Raw genomic sequence first — 19282 nt, 5'->3', positions numbered from 1 at the left:
CGCCTTGGTGAGATTTAAAACTGCACAGGGTTCCCATCTGCGCAGGGTCCAGCGCCGTAAGGCTGCATTACAGGCAAAACCTTGAGGATTCTTCTCCTTATCCAGTGAGGCTCGGGTATCATCCATTTTGGCTCACAGCTTTCCGAATGGATCCGATTCAAGTCCCCTATTCTCTAATGGAACTATCCTGGACTTTCAGGTATGCTCCAAGAGCACAGCAACACTTTGCGACCATCCACCTTACAGACACTGGCAAAAAAAACGGAAGTATTTCCTGTGTAGGAGGGGTTATACAGGGGAGGACCTCCTCTCTGATTGGTCGGTTATTGCCCATTCACCTATAGGTGGCCTATAACCTAAATAGTCATTGATAGCCTGCTCTATGTTCCGTGCTGTACGATAAACAAAGCAAATGTTCCTGATTTAGACTTGGTATCTGCTCCTATCAGTCTCCTGTACAGCTGCACACAGACTGAGACAGGTCAGGGCAATACTAGAAGACAATCAGCTGTGCCCCATTCAAAATGTTTTGACAAGAATTCAACATGATGGTGAGGAAACAAGCATTTGCAGAATGAAAAGTTAGCCCTCACGTTTTTCCCAGAACATGCTTTGTTTATTCTAGAACACCTGCATTGTTTGCAGCACTTCTGGGTTTTTATTCAGTGTTATATACATGTTAAAGCTGAACTTCAGGAATTATTGTATTGCATACTTACATTGGTCTGCACTACTACAGTAATAGCCACGATCTGTTGGGTCCTGCACAGGTTCTATGCACGTGGCTTACCCTCTGTACACAGAATACAAGTGGTTTGTTGCGCAGTACCACCATACATAGAATTATCTTCCTTTTTTTTTTTCATTGAATGTGTTTTCTAACTGGATGAGGTTGTGATGTCACTAACCCTTCTCTCCATCTCCTTTGATCATAATGCCTTGTATTCCTTAATGGAGAAGCATTGCCAAAGCTTTTTGGATATACTCCTCTTATGGATCGCAGGGGCACCGTTCAGATAAAGCCCGCTGTTGGCTGATGTCACTCATCCAGTCTAGGCTCAGGAAGGATCCTAACTTTACAGCCAGGACCCATCCAGATGCCCAGGCCAGCAGCTGGCTCATCCTCTCAGCAAGCAGATGCCCGGACCAGCAGCTGGCTCATCCTCTCAGCAAGCAGATGCCCGGACCAGCAGCTGGCTCATCCTCTCAGCAAGCTGCTGGGAGACTGAACCACACTCCCGCCCACTTCATAGCTCAGCACTCCAGTGAGAGCTGGATGGACAGAGCAGAAAGCCGGTGACTGACAGTCCCCGGGTCTCTCTGCTCACTGAAGGCCAAGAACTAACAATTAGCAGTTTTGATCACTCAGTACTCAATCTTACAGCTGGGAGGGACAGATGCAGCATCTACTTAGGCGAGTGTAATTTTTTTTTTTTTTTTTTAGATTACCTCATACTACGCTTTAAAAAATTGACAGCCTTCCCCCCGCTGTGCTATTGTGTTCTGACACATGACATGAGCTGCCAGTGCTGATTGGATGCTTGTTTTCCAGCATGCCTGTTCAATAGAAGCGGGTCATGAGACCGGCTTCTGTTGAAAAGATGGCTATACACATAGAACCTGAGCAGGAACCCGAAGATCACGGATATCACTGTAGTATCACTGACTACTGCAGTGATTATCAGCTTCCGCAGCAGCCCATCAGGTGTGAGATATGCATACTTACACAGTGGCCAAGCTGGACAAATTTAAGTAAGCAATCCAAAATATTCCTGGAGTTCAGCTTAAACCCACACTTAGTTTTAGGTAGCATGAGAAAGGTTTAGAACATGTGCCAGGTTTTAATTGTGATTATGACTCCAACAGTGAGATTTTCCTTGGCTTTCATTTCTGTAACACCAGGACAAGAAATTAGGGGAATGGTAGTCACCATGAAAGGATAGCAATGACAGCAAAAAGAACAGAAGAAGAGACACAGCACCTCTAAGTGTAGACTGTATGACAGCTTTAATGATTAAAAAGGTACGTTTAACAACTCACATCTTGGTAATGTAAAACAGGCTCAGAGGGGTAATTGTGCAGAGCGCCTATCGCCAGATGATGAAAACCGCACTGGGAGTGATACCAGCTGATCAGCAGGAAGAGCTGGAGGGAGGAGAGGTGTTGGTGGTAAAGCCTGGCAGGTTCTCTAACATGTCCAGAGCGGTGGCGTTGGCATCTTGCCTGAAGAAAGAGTGCGCAAGTCCACATTGGTCCTCGCACATGGTCAGAAATGTGTCGCATCCTGATGACGTCAGATGCCAATGAGACCGCTCCGGACATACTAGAGAACCTGCCAGGCTTTACCATCAACGCCTGTCCTCCCTCCAGTGCTTCCTGCTGATTGGCCGGCATCACACCCAGTGCGGTTTTCAACATCTGGCGATAGGCGCTCTGCACAATTACCCCTATGAGTCTGTTTTACATTACCAAGATGTGAGTTTTTCAGCTTACCTTTGTAATTATTAAAGTTGTCATGCAGTCTACACTTAGAGGCGCTGTGTCTCTTCTTCTGTTCCTTCTACTCTAGAGCTCTGCTTCACTCTACCACAGCCTGCCCTAGTGTTTCAGACTGAATTGCCCTCTGCCTGACGTGGAACACATATCCATTAATTTAAAGACATTATGCACTGCATAATTCATGTGCATGTTCACTCTCTTTTACCATGACAACAAAAAGAACATAACCTTTTCCCACTCGAACAAATGTGTATTTCTGTCCGCACTGGAGAGATTTCCTATCACTCCCTCTCCCTCTAAACCCTGTCACCAGGGCAGAAAGGAAGGCAAAATCTCAATAAAGACATAGAAATGAAAATCTGATAGAAAGGGATTAATGAAAGAAGCCATAAATGTATGGTTTATGATCAAGGTAATAAAAAAAAAAAAATCACTAACTTACATTTTCCACATTAATATTGGCCTTTGCACTAGTCTCCATAAATTTAATTCCATATTCAAGTGCCAGCTGGAAAAAAAAAATGAAAAAAAACAATATTTGATAACTGGAGCAGAACATTAAAATGTACGTATGATGATATAGTGAATTTAGGTGGCTGAACTTTTAGTAGGACATGTGAAGCACTAGCCTGTCAAACTTAAAGATGTTGTTATAGATCTTCAGTGAAAAGTAGCCAACATTTTTTTCCCTTTTTTCCTAAAGACCAGTTCACACCAGGATTTCATGATGCGCTTTGACAGTCAATTCATTTGAATAGGCTGCAAAGTGCACTGGACTTTAAGAAAGGTAGTGCTTGCACTACTTTTAAAAAGCTGGGCACCAAACAGCACGGTACTGTAGTACCATGCAATTAGGTGCCAGCTGTGTTTGTGATCTGTATCCGGGGTGCAAATAATACATTGGCACCCGCATGCAGATGGCAAGGGCAGTCCGTTTACCTGTGGTGCGGGAAAGGCGCACGGTACGTGCCTTTCCCACACTGGTTTACGCTGAGAACTAGCCCCACATTGTGGAGCAAATTTAGAAGATGTAAAAACAAAATATAGTGGATGGCAGAAAAATCAACAGAAATAGCCTTAAAGTGACACTAAAATTCTGGATTAAAAAAAAGTATTGTTAAATAAAAAAAAAGAAAAAGAAAAACAAATAAAAAAGTACCTTCTGTTGATCTCAGCTTCCTGCAAATCTTCATTTTTTTTTTTTTTGCTGTTGTGGTCCATCTTTCTGTCAGAGGATGGCTATGTTCATTCTTCACAGTCCCACTGTATAAAGGAACATAGCCACCCTCTTTTGCACGCTCCTGAGATCAGCTAGGGACTATGGGATTTGTAATGTGCATAGAGCAGTAGACATGACTGCAATGAATGGACACTGCTCATTCCAAACGAATGGAAGTAAAGGGAAAAGGAGAGGTTCAGAAGCTTACCTCTCCTGCAGGATGTTATAAGGAGGTGGAAAAACACAGTAAGAAAAAAAATGTAAATCACACATTTATACCAGGGCCATTAGCTAATGGATATGTGAGAATTAACTTTGGAGAATTAGGATAGTGCCACTTTAAAGTGAACCTGGATTTGACCCATTTAGGACAAAGAAACAGGTTCACTTTATTCGCTGAGCCTCCAGGCGTGTGGCTTGCTCCTAACAACCAGTAAGCATCACAGTCTCACCTTCCCAGAGGAGGTACAGACTAAAATTTGTTTGCTGCACTTCAACAGGTAACAGTTTGTTTACGCATATAACTGTGTGTACTACATGATAGAAACAAAAATGAAAAAAAGGAGAAACGTTTTGATTTGAGCCTTTTAGATGGCATATTATACATCATTTTGAAAAAAAAAAAAATTTTTTGTTGGCTTACAAATTGATTTTGAACAAGGCTCCAAGCCCTCCTACCTTTTCCCCCTTCTCTTTAGAAACTTGTCGTTTTTCATTCACGTCACATTTGTTTCCAAGAATCATTTTTTCAACATCAGCAGATGCATGCTGCAAAAAAAACAAACACACACATCAATCGTCATACCTCCATTCTAATAAAAAAAATAAAAAAAAAAACCCAGCACCTGTAGGAAAACCCCAGTTCTTCCAATAGCTCTGTAAGGCTTGTTCACGCAACAATAATCAGCATTTTGGATGTGTTTTTGCATATGCATTTACGTGTATTTTTGATGCCTTTGACACTTTTTAAATGCAGTCCAGTGCATTTTTTCCCCTTTTTTATATTGACACTTGAAAAATCTTTATTAGGACAATGTGCATTCCAGTGCACTTACATGCATTTTGAAGAATTTCAGATGAAGAAAAAAAAAAAAAAAAAACGCTGCAGGTATTTTTTTGTAAGCACTGGAACTGACCATGGAATACATGGTCAACACAGTGCATGCAGTCTGGATGTGGTTTTAAAAACACAATGGAAAAGCAACTGTTGTAAACCTGCCTTAATGTTCTGTGAAAAAAAACAAGATTCTTTACATATAGCACTCGATTTACTATATTGCATGGTCAATTAATTTACTATACCCCCTAATTTCTGCAAAAGCATTGCACAGCTTGCAGCTTTATAAATATGGAATTTACAAAGAAGTGCGGTTTGCTATGAAATGTATACACCAAGATATGTGAACCGCAAAATTAATTTACAGGGAGAGAGCTTACAGAGACCGGGTCATACCAAAGGTTGTGCTCTGAAATCGGAAAGTAGTCATGGTACACAAGGGTCTGGAAAGCACCACACTATGGTCCCCTGTGCCTGAAGGTCACAAACATTCCTGTTTATCTTCTTCCATCCATTGGTCTACGCTGAGGGAGTCTTCAAAAACTGGGTCATACCAGAGGCTGTGCCATGATTCTGGACCTGGCAAGGGCTCTGTTGTAGAGGTATGGAAAGAACCACAATTACAGCTTTGTGCCCGAAGGTCTTATTTTAGGCAGGCTCCTCAATCTACGGTCAAGCATGGTATTAGTAAGACCTCCAAATCTATACTAGATAAGTGCTGAATCACATAGCTTATGTATACCAGCTCAAGCAGTGTGAAAGAGTTTTGATTGAAGTGAAAAAACATCCAGGAAGGACCAATAATTTTGATAAAGGTGAAATGTCAAACATACAGATAGAGTTTTCCTCAGAGTTAGGGAAAAATCACCCAACCTCTTAGGCCACTAGCAAAAAAACAGAAGCATGTTGGTTACAAGTGGCGTTATACAGGGGCTGGTCCTGGAATTTTTTCTGTTTGCCATTGTTCACATCCTGAAGGCAGTTGCATATTGCCAAACTGTCAAAAATTACTATCTTCCTGTGTCCATAACCATACTGTGAGACGGTTAACATGGCTCCAAGTTAACCCTTCAGCAAAGGTCCAATTTAAAAGTATTACCATGAGGAAGACTTCCCTCAACTTCCTCTTCTAGAAATGCCACAGGAATTGAGAGGAAGCCCAGCTTTAACTAGAAGTAGTATCGCTATTTGGAGATGACCACTCTTTTTTCTGATGATGATTGTGAGAGCGAGTCTCAAACTAGACAGCAATAGAATAACTGACAGATGTAATATTTTCACAGTCTATCTTAGGCTGCAGGTACACTTTAACAGCCTAGTAATGCAGTGGTCTCTAAACAGAGGACTGCGGGCCACATGCTTGTCTTTATCTGGCCCTTGAGGCACTATTCCTCCCACTGATACAAAAGATAGTGCACAGTTCCTTCCATTGCACTGTTCCTTCCACTGACACCAACAATTGGGCACTATTCCTCCTCCTACTGACCACAGGCACTATGTCATTTTCTTTCTCCTACTGACATCAAAGTCAGAGGCATGGTATACTCCCACTGAAACTCAAGCATTTTCTAATACCAATGGCCACAGTCTGGCCCCCCAAGAAGCTGAAGGACAGTAATCTGGCCCTTTGTTTAGAAAGTTTGGAGACCCCTGATGTAAAGCATTAAAACTTTTACTGGTTGACAAGAAAATAAACTTAAAAAGATGCACAGTCCACGCCCAAACTCCTACATCAAAACTTAATAAAATGTTAAAATACAGATTGGTTAACAATGCTGAACATATGTATAGACAATTCATAAATAGGAAGCAGCTCTTGCTGCTGCTCGAGTATCTGCATGAAGAGGAAGAGAGGGCAGAAAAGATGCAGTAGTGCACAGCAGTGGATCTCTTCTCCCCTCACTTCCTTCACACAGGGAAGGGGAGAGACAGGGGAATAAAAAACGCTTTTTACCTTAATGCAAACAATGCATGAAGTTAAAAAAAACTTTTTAGCTTTAGTATCACTTTAAGAAAGCTTTCAGGAAAAAAGTGTTAATAGTTTATTTTTATTAACCACTTCCACTCTGCCCTATAGCAGAAATACTGCTACAAGGGCGGCAGGGGTGCACAAAATCACATATATATATATATATATATATATATACATACATACATACATACATACACACACGATTTTGTAGTTCCGGGTAGGGGGATCTCTTCCCTGTCAGCTCCTGCACACTGCTTTGTATGGCTCTGCATAGCAGTCATACAGAGCAGTGTGCTTACAGTGAAACACAGACAGCCCACGTAGTAAAACAGCACACAGTTAACACTTTGACCACCCCACGTTAACCCCTTCATGCCCAGTGCCATTAGTACAGTGTCAGTGCATTTTATTAGCACTGATCGCTGTATTGGTGTCACTGGGGATGTCAGTGACACCAAATCAGTTCCCCCCCAGTGTCAGAATGCCCGCCGCAATTCTGCTGTAAGTTGCTGATCACCGCCATTACTAGCAAAAAATAAAAACATTAAAAAAAAAATTCCAGTATCTATACTGCCATTTGTAAACGCTAAAACTTAAGTATTGGGATTTTTTTTTTTTTAGCAGACATGTAGTATAATACATTTTGGCCTAAATTTATGATGAAATTAGATTTTTTTACTGGACATGTTTAATAGCAAAAAGTCAAAAACATTTTTTTCTGAAAAAAATCGGGCAGCACAGTGGCTAAATGGTTAGCACTTCCACCTGGCAGTACTAGGGTCGTTGGTTCAAATCCCAACCACGGCACCTCCTGCCTGGATTTTGCATGTTCTCCCTGTGCCTGCGTGGGTTTCCTCCGGGTACTCCGGTTTCCTCCCACACTCCAAAGACATGCTGGTAGGTTCATTGAATCCTGTTTAAATTTGCCATAGTATGTGTATGTATGAATGTAAGTTAGGGACCTTAGATTGTACGCCCCTTGAGGGTTAGGGACTGATGTGAATGTACAATATATATATATGTAAAGCGCTGTGTAAATTGACGGCACTATAGAAGTACCTAAAATAAAGTCAGATTTTTTGGCTTATAGCGCAAAAAATAAAGAACACACAGGCGATCAAATATTACCAAAAGAAAGCTCTATTTGTGGGGGAAACAAAGGGTGTAAATTTCAACTGGGTGGAGTGTTGCATGAACACGCAATTGGCAGTTAAAGTAACGCAGCGCCATATCGCAAAAATGGCCTGGTCAGGAAAGGGGGTAAATCCTCTGGAGGGCAAAAAGAGAAATCCAAATCAAATCAATATTTGGTGTGACCACCCTTTGCTTTCAAAAGCAGTATCAGTTCTTCTAGGTACATTTGCACACAGTTTTTTAAGGAACTTGGCATGTAGGTTGTTCCAAACATCCAAACTACCCACAAATTTTCTGTGGATGTAGGCTGCCAGAAATCCCTGTCTCTTCATGTAATCTCAGACAGACTATGTTGAGATCAGGGCTCGGTGGGGGGCCAAATCATCACTTCCTGGACTCTTTGTTCTTAACACTGAAGACATTGGCTGTATGTTTTGAGTCATTGTCCTGCTGCAGAATAAACTTGTAGCCAATCACACACCTCCCTGATAGTATGGCATGATGGAGAAGTATCTGAGATTTGGTCAGGATCATTGGTGTCCTCAATCCTGAGAAATACAGGCAAAGTCCATTTGCAGAAATGCAGCCTCAAAACTTGCCAGGAACTTCCACCATGCTTACTTGCTGCCTGTACACACATTGTTATACCACTCTCCAACCCTTTGCCAAACTCCTGCTACAGTCAAATATTTCAAATTTTGACTCATCAGTCCAAAGCACCTTCTTCCATTTTCTGCATGCCAGTTCCTATGTTTTCATGAATAGCTGAGTTGCTTAGCTATGTTTCCATGAAGGTATGGCTTTTTGGATGCAAATCGTCGATGAAAACCACTTCTGGCCAGACTTCTCCAGACAGTAGATGTGTCTTTCATATGCTGCATCACGTTTCCTTGGCCAGCCACTGCAGCTACGGTCCTCAGCGTTTCCTGCTTTCTTGTGTTTCTTCAAAAGAGCTTGAACAGCACATGTTAAAACCCAAGTCTGCTTTGAAATCTTTGCCTGGGAAAGACCTTGGTGATGCATGTAACTGTTTTGTGTCTTGTTGCTGTGCTCAGTCTTGCCAAGGTGTATGACCTGTGATATCAAACTTTCTTTCACAACCTCACCTTACTAGCAGAGTCTGGCTGTTCCTCATCTAGTTTTAAGCCTCCTACATAGCAGTTTCTGTTAATGACAGTGTTTAAACCTACATATGAAATTGGTATACACCTGCTTGGTATAACTGGTTAATCATACAGCTTACTTTGTGCATGTGTAAGAACTGATGCTAAAGCCAAAATCCCTGGCTTTGTGCATGTGTAAAAATTTATGCTAAAGCCAAAATGATAATCACATCAAATAATGATTTGATTTAGATTTTTCTGTTCGACCCCTTTGCATTTTGTAAGTATTTTTCAAAGCATTTGTACTGAACCATATCTCTTCACATTTGCCATGACAATCTACTTGTCCTGAAAAAAAAAAAAAAATTTCGAATCAAAGTCGTATTTCAGTCTGAGGTGCTTTTAGGAATGTCTTTTAAAAACAAAAAGGGGCTTTATGGCAACTTAAACGGTTTTAACATTGCACTGTTTATCTCCTCCTCACCTCCCTTCCTGTCTCCAGCAATGCACTCGGGGACTAGCAGGGAGAGGAGCAACCTTGCAGTTTGACGAGCACTGATTTGGTGCTCATCAGGAAAGGGAAGTGTCGGGCTCTCTTAACCCTCAGATCTCAGCGTATCTACTGAGCGAATAAATAAAGTACCAGCCACAATGACAAAAAAAAAAAGTTATTCTCTCAGGTTACCCTCGCACACAGAAACACTTGGTGGCTCAGTACACGCATATGCTGGAGTAGTCAACTCAACCTTTGGTGTCCAATCCGTTAAAAGGACAAGTTCCCCCTTTAAAAAAAAAAAATTAACGGACATTTTTTGCAGGTAAAAAAATGCGTATTTAATTTTTTTTTTGAGCCTGTAAAGCATTGCACCAGCGATCAGAAGATTGCTGGTGCCAGGCTTGACTCCTGTACTCCTCATACAGGCAGGCAGTTTCACACTGACAGGAAGAATCAATGAACCACCGGAGCGCTCAACAGTGCCGGGGTAGTTCATTGAGAACTAAGAGCAGACATCCGCAAAGGATGTTAATACTTCTAGTGCAGCGGTTCTCAACCTGTGGGTCGCGACCCCCTTGGGGGTCGATCGGCCCTTTCACGGGGGTCGCCAGACTCGGGGGTCAGACTCATGACAGCAGCCGGCACGGTGCCGCTCTGTCTGTGTGTCGTGTGTGTGCTGTGTGTGTGTAGATCGGACCTTAGAGGACGGGCGGACGCTTATGCTGGTGCACAGGAAGTGATGTCATATCTTCCTGTGTTTGAAGGAGCTGGATGCCCAGGCTGGTAAGTCGGGTCTGATGATTTTGCTGCACTCGGGAGAGTAGACACTGTACCAGCACCACCGCTACCCACAGTTAGGTAAAGGGGCGCCCGCGGTGCTGCAAAGCCACTGCCATCCATTGGTATAAAATGGGTTTTGGAGGGATCCCCCACTGAGCCACCACTGATCAATATATTTTGTATGGGGAGTGATACACTGAGCCACCAATGATTTATTTTTTTGGGCGGGACTGAGCCACCAATGATTTTTTTTTGGGGGGGGGGGGGATTAGACTGTTGTGATTGACTGCTTTCATTGCTGTTCATCAGACAGGTGGGTGTGGTGTCAGAAGAAAATCCCCAACGATTGCAAGCGCTTTTCACAGGTTTGCTGGCGTTTTTGTTTTGTTTTTTTTTTTAATGGTGGTTTTGTTTAGTGCTGCCCCTGTGTAGAAATAGCAGATTTTTAGACTTGGTGACAGTTTTCAAGTGACTTGCTAAGGAAGCTGGCTTTAATGTGAAGTATGTGAAATTTTTAAAACGTTTACTCAATACCACATATTCTGTGGTTATCCTTTGCACTTTTCTGCATTTATTGTTTTAATTACTACTGTGACTATTGCCCCATACACACAATGCGAAAATCGGACAATGGATCGTCCGGTTTTTTTTTTGCATGCTGGTCGCACATCGAAAATAAAGTGTACTAAAGTTACGAAAATTCTCGTACAACAGAATTAAAAAAAAAAAAAAAAAAAAAAAAAAAAAATCGGGAGTGATGTCATGTGTTGTAGTGTATTTGCATTGCATTTTCGGTCGACAACTGTACTGATTATATGAAAATCGTACGATCGGGCATCATACGAGAATAATTTTCGTGCATGTCCGATTGGATTTTATGGGATGAACTGTCGTGATTGGCTCTCAAAAGCTCTGTACTAACGATCAGATTATCGTACAATCGCTTTGTAAGCAATATTTTTGGACGATATTCGGATTGTGTGTACGGGCCATAAGTGGTTTAAGTTATGTTTATTATTTATTTGGTTTACAAATATTTTGTATTTATTCTAAAGTTCTATGGTTATGAATAAATACCTGTATTTATTTGAATTAACATTTGATGACTTGGTGTCTGTATGTGTTTTTGGTGGGCCATCAGACCCAATTCTCCAGGTGAGCCACGGGAGTCCCAGTCCGACACTGGGGTTGGCGCCATTGTATTTATGCAGACCGTTCACACATGTGCAGACAGCAGGTACTGTAGAAAACAGCTGCTGTGTTGAAAGACGGGACAACACTTGAATTATTGTTTATCAGCTATTGTCATATAATATTTTCATTTATATAACAAACCATCCCATGACAATGGATCGTGTAGAGAAGAACCCTAAAAAGAGAAAATATACTGAGGATTTTTTACAGTATGGTTTTACCTCAATAATTACAGTAGGAATTGAGAAACCGCAATGTGTTATTTGTTGTGAAGTTCTATCAGCTGAATCTATGAAGCCGAACAAACTAAAACGCCATTTTGATAGCAAGCATCCGAGCTTTGCCAGCAGGGATACCAACTATTTTAGAAGCAAAGCTGATGCACTCAAGAAAGCCAGACTTGACACTGGTGGCAAGTACTACAAACAAAACGTAGCCGCCATTGAAGCTTCATATTTGGTGGCACTCAGAATCGCCAGAGCTATGAAACCTCACACCATTGGTGAGGATTTACTGTTGCCAGCGGCCAAAGACATTGTTCGAATTATGATCGGAGACGAATTTTGTTACGAAATTGAATGCAATTTCCTTATCCAACGACACTGTCCGCAGGCGATTAGATGACATGTCTGCTGATATTCTTGGTCAGGTAGTGCAGGAAATTAAATCTGCTCCACTTTCAATATTTAGTATCCAGCTTGATGAATCTACAGACGTGGCAAACTGTTCACAGTTACTGGTTTACGTGAGGTATATTAATGATGGCGACTTTAAAGATGAGTTTCTTTTTTGCAAACCTCTTGAAACGACAACTACTGCACATAATGTATTTGACACAGTTGGTTCATTTCTGAAAGAGCATCAGATCTCTTGGGAAAAGGTTTGTGGTGTTTGCACAGATGGTGTTCCAGCTATGCTAGGATGTCGATCTGGATTTCAACGTTTGGTACTGAATGAGTCACCAAAAGTCATCGGAACTCACTGTATGATTCATAAGCAAATATTAGCAACAAAGACGCTGCCACAAGAGTTACAAGAAGTAATGAAAAGCGTCATAAGTTGTGTCAATTTTGTAAAGGTGAGCAGTTTAAACAGTCGACTGTTTTTGCAACTGTGCAACGAGTTGGATGCGCCACACAATGCTTTGCTATTTCACATTGAAGTGAGATGGTTGTCAAGAGGAAAAATTTTAAAACGTGTTTTTGAGCTTCGTGATGAACTTAAAACGTTTTTTAATCAGAAGGTAAGACCGCAGTTCGAAGCACTTTTCAGTGATAAACGTGAATTGCAGAAAATAGCTTACCTGGTTGACATCTTTGCCATCTTGAATGAGTTAAATTTATCACTGCAAGGACCAAATGCAACTTGCCTCGATTTGTCTGAAAAGATTCGATCATTCCAAATGAAACTTCAGCTTTGGCAAAAAAAATTGGATAAAAATAATATTTACATGTTGCCTACCTTATCTGCTTTCTTTGAGAAACATAGCATTGAACCAGACAAAAGAATTACTATGATAATTTCTGTGAAAGAACACTTGCACATGCTTGAAGATGAAATTTCATCGTACTTTCCAAATCTACCTGACACCCCGTTTGCACTTGCCACAAGCCCATTCACAGTCAAAGTTGAAGATGTTCCCGAGACAGCACAAGAGGAGTTCTTTGAACTTATTAACAGCGATGCAGCGAGAACTGATTTTTCTACAATGCCAGTTACAAAATTCTGGATCAAGTATTTGTAGTCATATCCTGTTCTGTCTGAGACTGTGTTGCGCCTTCTTCTTCCATTTCCAACAACATATCTATGTGAAACAGGGTTTTCCAACTTGTTGGTTATCAAGTCTAAATACAGAAGCAGACTTGTTGTGGAAGATGATCTTCGTTGTGCTCTTGCAAAGACTGCCCCGAGAATTTCTGATCTGGTGAGAAGAAAGCAATCTCAACCTTCGCACTGACGTTGGCTTTTTATGCATACTGTTGCAAAATGTAGCAATTTAGTTTACTGTTGTTATATTAAGCCTGTTATCCATGCTACACAATGCTTCAAGATAAAATTTCATGTATTTGTAATTAAAAATAAATATTTCACAATATATAACTACATTTTGTCTATGTGATTAATCACTATGCTTTAATTATGTTCAATATGTAGCAATAAAAATACATCCTGTATATCAGATATTTATATTACAATTCATAACAGTAGCAAAATTACATTTATGACGTAGCAACGAAAATAATTTAATGGTTGGGGGTCACCACAACATGAGGAACTGCATTAAGGGGTCGTGGCATTAGAAAGGTTGAGAACCACTGTTCTAGTGGATTCATTCCCAGAACTCTGTGAATGAATGATGAGGCCATGTGTGCGGAGCCTTGCACAGCTGCACTCTTAAAATAAAAAAAAAAAGCGACAGCTAGTATGTGAAATTTCTCCTTGTATTGCTGTCACACACAAGCAGCGGATCCCTAAGCCACTGTAGGAACAGGAACATGTTACAAGTTCCACCCTAAAAACAGGAGGAACATGCAACATGTTCCCGAAGGTAAACTTATCCTTTTTGCTGCCAGAGCCCCTTTTGCGTTTTGTGCACACATAAAAAAATAATTTTAGGCCTGAAGGTTACATAATCGCCCAAAAACATTATATATTTTCTGAACGTAGACACACTAGAGAATAAAATAGCAGTAGTTACAATTTTTTACGTCACACGATATTACCGCAAAAGTCCAGGAAATGCAATATTTCAGTAAAAAAAACAAAATAAACACTTAACTATAGGGAACAAAAAGCCAATAAATTGCCAATTTTTTTGGTAAAGTATAAGAGATGAGGTTGTACTGAGTAAATAGATACCAAACATGTCAATTCTTAATTTGCGTGTGCTCAAGAAATGGCAATTTTTAGTACCCTGTATTCGTTTTATAGACGACACTTTTAAAGTCTCCAATAGGTCATCTGTTTAATGGTACGGAGAAAGTCTGGTGCTAGAAAAATTGCTCTGATTCTGGCATGATTATTTCTTTCTATTTATTACAGGTACTTATAGAGCGCCGTCAATTTACACAGCGCTTTACATATATATTGTACATTCACATCAGTCCCTAACCCTCAAGGGGTGTACAATCTAAGGTCCCTAACTCACATTCATACATAAATATACTAGAGTCAATTTAGACAGGAGCCAATTAACTTACCAGCATGTCTTTGGAGTGCAGGAGGAAACCAGAGTACCAGGAGGAAACCCACGCAGGCACAGGGAGAACATGCAAAATCCAGGCAGGTTGTGCCGTGGTTGGGATGCGAACCGATGACCAGAGTACTGCCAGGCGGAAGAGCTAACCACTTAGCCACTGTGCTGCCCATGGCATGCGCAGCATTATGTAACACATGTATGGCAATCAACGTTTTCATGCATAGGCGCCCCGATGTGTGCGTTTACATTTGTACGTGGGTATATGTGGGTAAGGTCCCTCAAAATTATGTATACGATGGGGGGGGGGTGATTTTTTTTACAATCATTCATGTCACTTCTTGGTCAGGTCCAGAAGGGGAGGAGAGCAGATTGTGCCCACTCAACTCCTCCCCCCCTACTGCTGGCACTCGCAATACTGATCCTAGCCCCAAGTGGAGCCCGGGATACATGGGGGGGGGCTTCAGGGAAACCTGCTGCTTGCCCTCAGCAGGGCTAAATGAGGGGGAAAAAAAAAACAAAAAACAACAACACTGGCCCGGTACTACATGTCCCAGGCATCGGGTGATACAAAATAGCGCATCCATGATATGTATATTGCAAGAACACATAAAATTTAACTCCGGTGCCTCCCATTTCTCCTGATCGTTACTGAGGTGTTTGTACACCTTGAGTGGAGTCCACCTGTGGTAAATTCAATTGATTGGACAAGATTTGGCACACAGCTCTCTATAAAATGCCTCACAGCTGACAATGCATACTGTAGCAGAGGAAAAGCCATGAGATCAAAGAAACTGCCTGCAGAGCTCAGAGTCAGTATTATTGCAAGGCACAGATCTGGGGAAGGCTACGAAAAAAAAAAAAAAAATGGAAGAGGTTTGGTACAACCAGGACCCTTCCAAGAGCTGGTTGCCCAGCCAAACTAAGCAATTTGGGGAGAAGGGTCTTAGTTAGAGAGGTGACCAAGAACCTGATGTTCACTCTGAGCTCCAGAGACGTTCCAGAAGGACAACCATCACTGCAGCCCTTCATCAATCTGGGCATTATGGCAGAGTGGCTAGACGGAAGCCTCTTCTCATTTTGGAGTTTGCACGATTGCCCTCATAGTAAATTGCTTGCTATGGGGGCACGTGGAAGGGAGGAGGAGCTGAGAGAGCTGGCAAGGGACACAGAAGAGGAGGTTCGAGGCCGAAGCACCTGGTCCACTAGTGCTTCTGCATCTGGGTCCGAAGGCAAAATCTGGGACTTGGCCCAATTAACTTTAAGGCTTGAAAAAATAGCGTATGAACCCAGGATATGTAGGACTCCATCAGAGTTGGTCTAGGGTCTTGTAGACAAAAAAAGAAGATAGCATGCATATAGCGCAAGTGGCTCTTCAATACCATCGACCTGCATCCTCTACACTTCAGAAGATGATTATAGGTCAGTCTCTAAGTACCAAAGCCACAAAGCAAGAAGATACCCCTTCTTATTCCCTCAAGAATCCCTGAAGGGTAAAGAGACATGGCCCCCAATCTTTATATAAGCTAACAACATTTTTAAACTGCTGTATCATACATACCTCTTCAATATTTCGTATCCAGTTTTTTATATTGTCGAATGACTTTTCATTTGTAATATCATAAACCAGCATAATACCCTAAAATATAAAAACACACCACAGTAATTAAAACACAGCATAAAAAGGAAAAAATAAAATAAAATTGTATAACACTAACACACACACACCGCATTCCTGTGCAAATCACAAGCTATTTGTGTGCGGTGAGATTGGAGCCATACATTTTGTATGGCTCTAAATCTCACCAAAAAAGGTGCAGGACCCTTTTTTTGGTCCACACTAGAAACGGATCACATGGGTATTCACACCTATGCAATCCGATTCTGCACATCGCACCGCGTTTTGCGGACCCTTTTCGAGGTGTTGTTAACTTAACACGCACACCCGCAGCGGTTTGCAAGAACAGGGTGCGATTCTGATGCGGTGCGGAATTCGCACAGAAAATGCTGCAAATTCTGCACCGCATCAGTGTGAACCAGGGCTCACACACTAGATTGCCAAACGTTTTGGGACACCCCTCCAAATCATTGGATTCAGGTGTTCCGATCACCTCCATGGTGTATAAAATCATCAAGCACCTAAGCATGCAGACTGCTTCTACAAACATTTGTGAAAGAATGGGTCGCTCTCAGGAGCTCAGTGAATTAAAGCGTGGCAACGTGATAGGTTGCCACCTGTGCAATAAGTCTATCCATGAAACTTCCTTGCTACTAAATATTCCACAGTCAACGGTTAGTGGTATTATAACAAAGTGAAAGCAACTGGGAACAACAGCAACTCAGCCACAGAGTGGTAGGCCACATAAAATGACAGAGTGGAGTCAGCGAAAGCTGAAGTGCACAGTGCGCAGAAGTCGCCAAAACCTGCCCTGCAGCAAATTCAATGGATTCATCCACCGGTTTAGAGACTGAGATACTTCCAAGGGAAGGAGAACAACCAGATCTAAGGAACTCTTCTTGCAAGTGGACAAAAGAAACGACTGAAGGGTTCTAGAACGCAACTGGGCCCAAGTTACTAATGAAATGAATCCCAAAAGACTCCCTTAACGAGACTACTATAGATGAGGCTAGGCAATTGGAGATAGCTTGTATCTTGGAGAGTTTTGTCTTAACTTTTGGGCTACTGAATTGATGTGATACCCTAAAAAGACCCTGTTTGGGCTGGAATTAATCATGTTTCCTCACAGGGAAGAAAGAGGACAGGGTCCGAAGCACACGGCACTTCAAAAATTGGCCTCTGTTAATGAGGCCAAAATCCTGGGAAAAAACAGGGGGAAGCCCAGCTATCCGACAATGCTGCTCTGCAATCCTTGCACAGATTTCAATGAGACCAAAAGAGGTGTGCAGTGGTTCCTCTGCGATGTTTAGCTTTTTTTTTTTTATCTGCTGCGGATACTACTTCATTAAATGTGCATCTGTTTAAAGTTGAAAGAGTATAACAAATACAACTGTAGGCATGTCACAAATGCTTACATAACTTACAATCCTTTGCAAAATGAGCTGCAGTCCAATTTTACAATAAGTACCTGATTCTAGTGAGAATTGCTTAAAAAAATGTCCCTACAAAGTAGTGAGTTAATGTTAAACCAGGCTATAAGGCCCTATTCACATTTCTACATCAACTTGTGTTGATGCATGTTAAAAATATGTGTTTAAAATATGCACATTTTTAAACTGTATTTTTGTATAGGTTCTTTAACCGTTTCAATACCGTGCAATTTTACACCTTCCTGCCCAGGCCATTTTTCAGGTTTCAGCGCTCTCACACTTTGAATGACAATTGCGCGGTCATACAACACTGTACCCAAACTAAAATTTTATCATTTTCTTCACACAACTAGAGCTTTCTTTTGGTGGTATTTAATCACCACTGGGGTTTTTATTTTTTGCTAAATTAACAAAAAAAGACCAAAAATTTTGAAAAAAAAACACATTTTTCTTTGTTTCTGTTATAAAAGTTTACAAATAAATAATTGTTCTTCATAAATTTAGGCCGAGATGTATTCTGCTACATGTCTTTGGTGAAAATAACCCAAATTAGGATGTATTTTTTAGTTTGTAGGAAAGTTATAGAGTTCACAAACTATGGTATAGATCTGAAAATTGATCAATCCTGAAGTACTGACGGCCAATCTCTTCTTGAGGTCCAAGAATGTCAGAATAGTACAGATATCCCCAAATGACCCCTTTTTGCAGAGTAGACAGTCCGACGTACTTCATAAGAGGCATGGCGAGTTTTTTGAAGTTGTATTTTTTTGTCATAATTTTTCGGAAAATGAAAAAATGAAAAAAATTATTTTCACTATTATTTTCACTATTTTTTTTTTTTTACATACTGTCACCAGTGCAGTACAGCGTCATCATATAACTGGCATGGCGATGAACAGGGACACTGACTACCATAGTAACATTGTACTACTTTGGGGAAGTGATCAGTATTTTATTTTTTTTTTTTTTTACACAATTTGCTTATAGCAAAGAATTACTTTGCTATAAGCAAGCATTTACCTGAATGAAATCGATTCATTCAGCTTTTTTTTTTTTTTTTTTTGTGCTTAGCTGCGATTTGGTCACAGCTAATCACATGACATGTGCATGTGATTAGCTGTGACCATTCACAGCTAGGCACTAGTATACAATGGATGGCATCATGAATGAAGCCATCCATTGTATACAACTGTCATGTGACCTGCTGTGATTGGTCACAGCAGGTCACATGGTACCAGCAACGGGAGCCGGTAATCGGATCTGTCATCGGCCGTGTCCGAGGTGCACGGCTGATGACAGATCGCACTGCTGCGCCGCTCTGCACTAGCGCAAACGGCGCATGTGCGGGAGCACGCCAAATGGCGTGTACCCGGAACGGAGAGACACTTCTGAAGCCGCCAAACGGCCGTTGGCCGGGCGGCTAATGGTTAAAGCTTTAACTAGTTTCTACAGGGGATTGAGGGATTTTTCAACCAAGAAATAAAAAGTCCATTATTAAGAATGAAAATATGTGTATTTATATGCTTACGTTTATTAATGTAGACCCTGTAATGCACGATTGTGCCCTAAAATGGAGCTTTAACG

The 19282-nt window shown here is 41.3% G+C and overlaps 1 protein-coding gene across 1 annotated transcript in view; it reads right to left on the bottom strand.

The window, feature by feature from the left end:
* Nucleotides 1-19282, bottom strand: part of RAB8A (RAB8A, member RAS oncogene family) — a 97802-nt gene that overhangs the window by 11308 nt on the left and 67212 nt on the right. The window contains exons 4-6 of the mRNA XM_089654533.1: nt 16212-16289; nt 4397-4486; nt 2942-3007 (exon numbers count right to left, since the gene is read on the bottom strand). Of these exons, the coding sequence (XP_089510659.1) occupies nt 2942-3007; nt 4397-4486; nt 16212-16289 (234 nt within the window). The remainder of the gene's footprint in view (nt 1-2941; nt 3008-4396; nt 4487-16211; nt 16290-19282) is intronic.

This window comes from Staurois parvus, unplaced genomic scaffold (genome assembly GCF_062004578.1).
Source record: "Staurois parvus isolate SC_StPar_1 unplaced genomic scaffold, SC_StPar_1.0 ptg000773l, whole genome shotgun sequence".
Classification (NCBI taxonomy): Eukaryota; Metazoa; Chordata; class Amphibia; order Anura; family Ranidae; genus Staurois; species Staurois parvus.
Note: the sequence above shows the minus strand (reverse complement) of the source record. Positions and strands in the feature narration are given on the sequence as shown.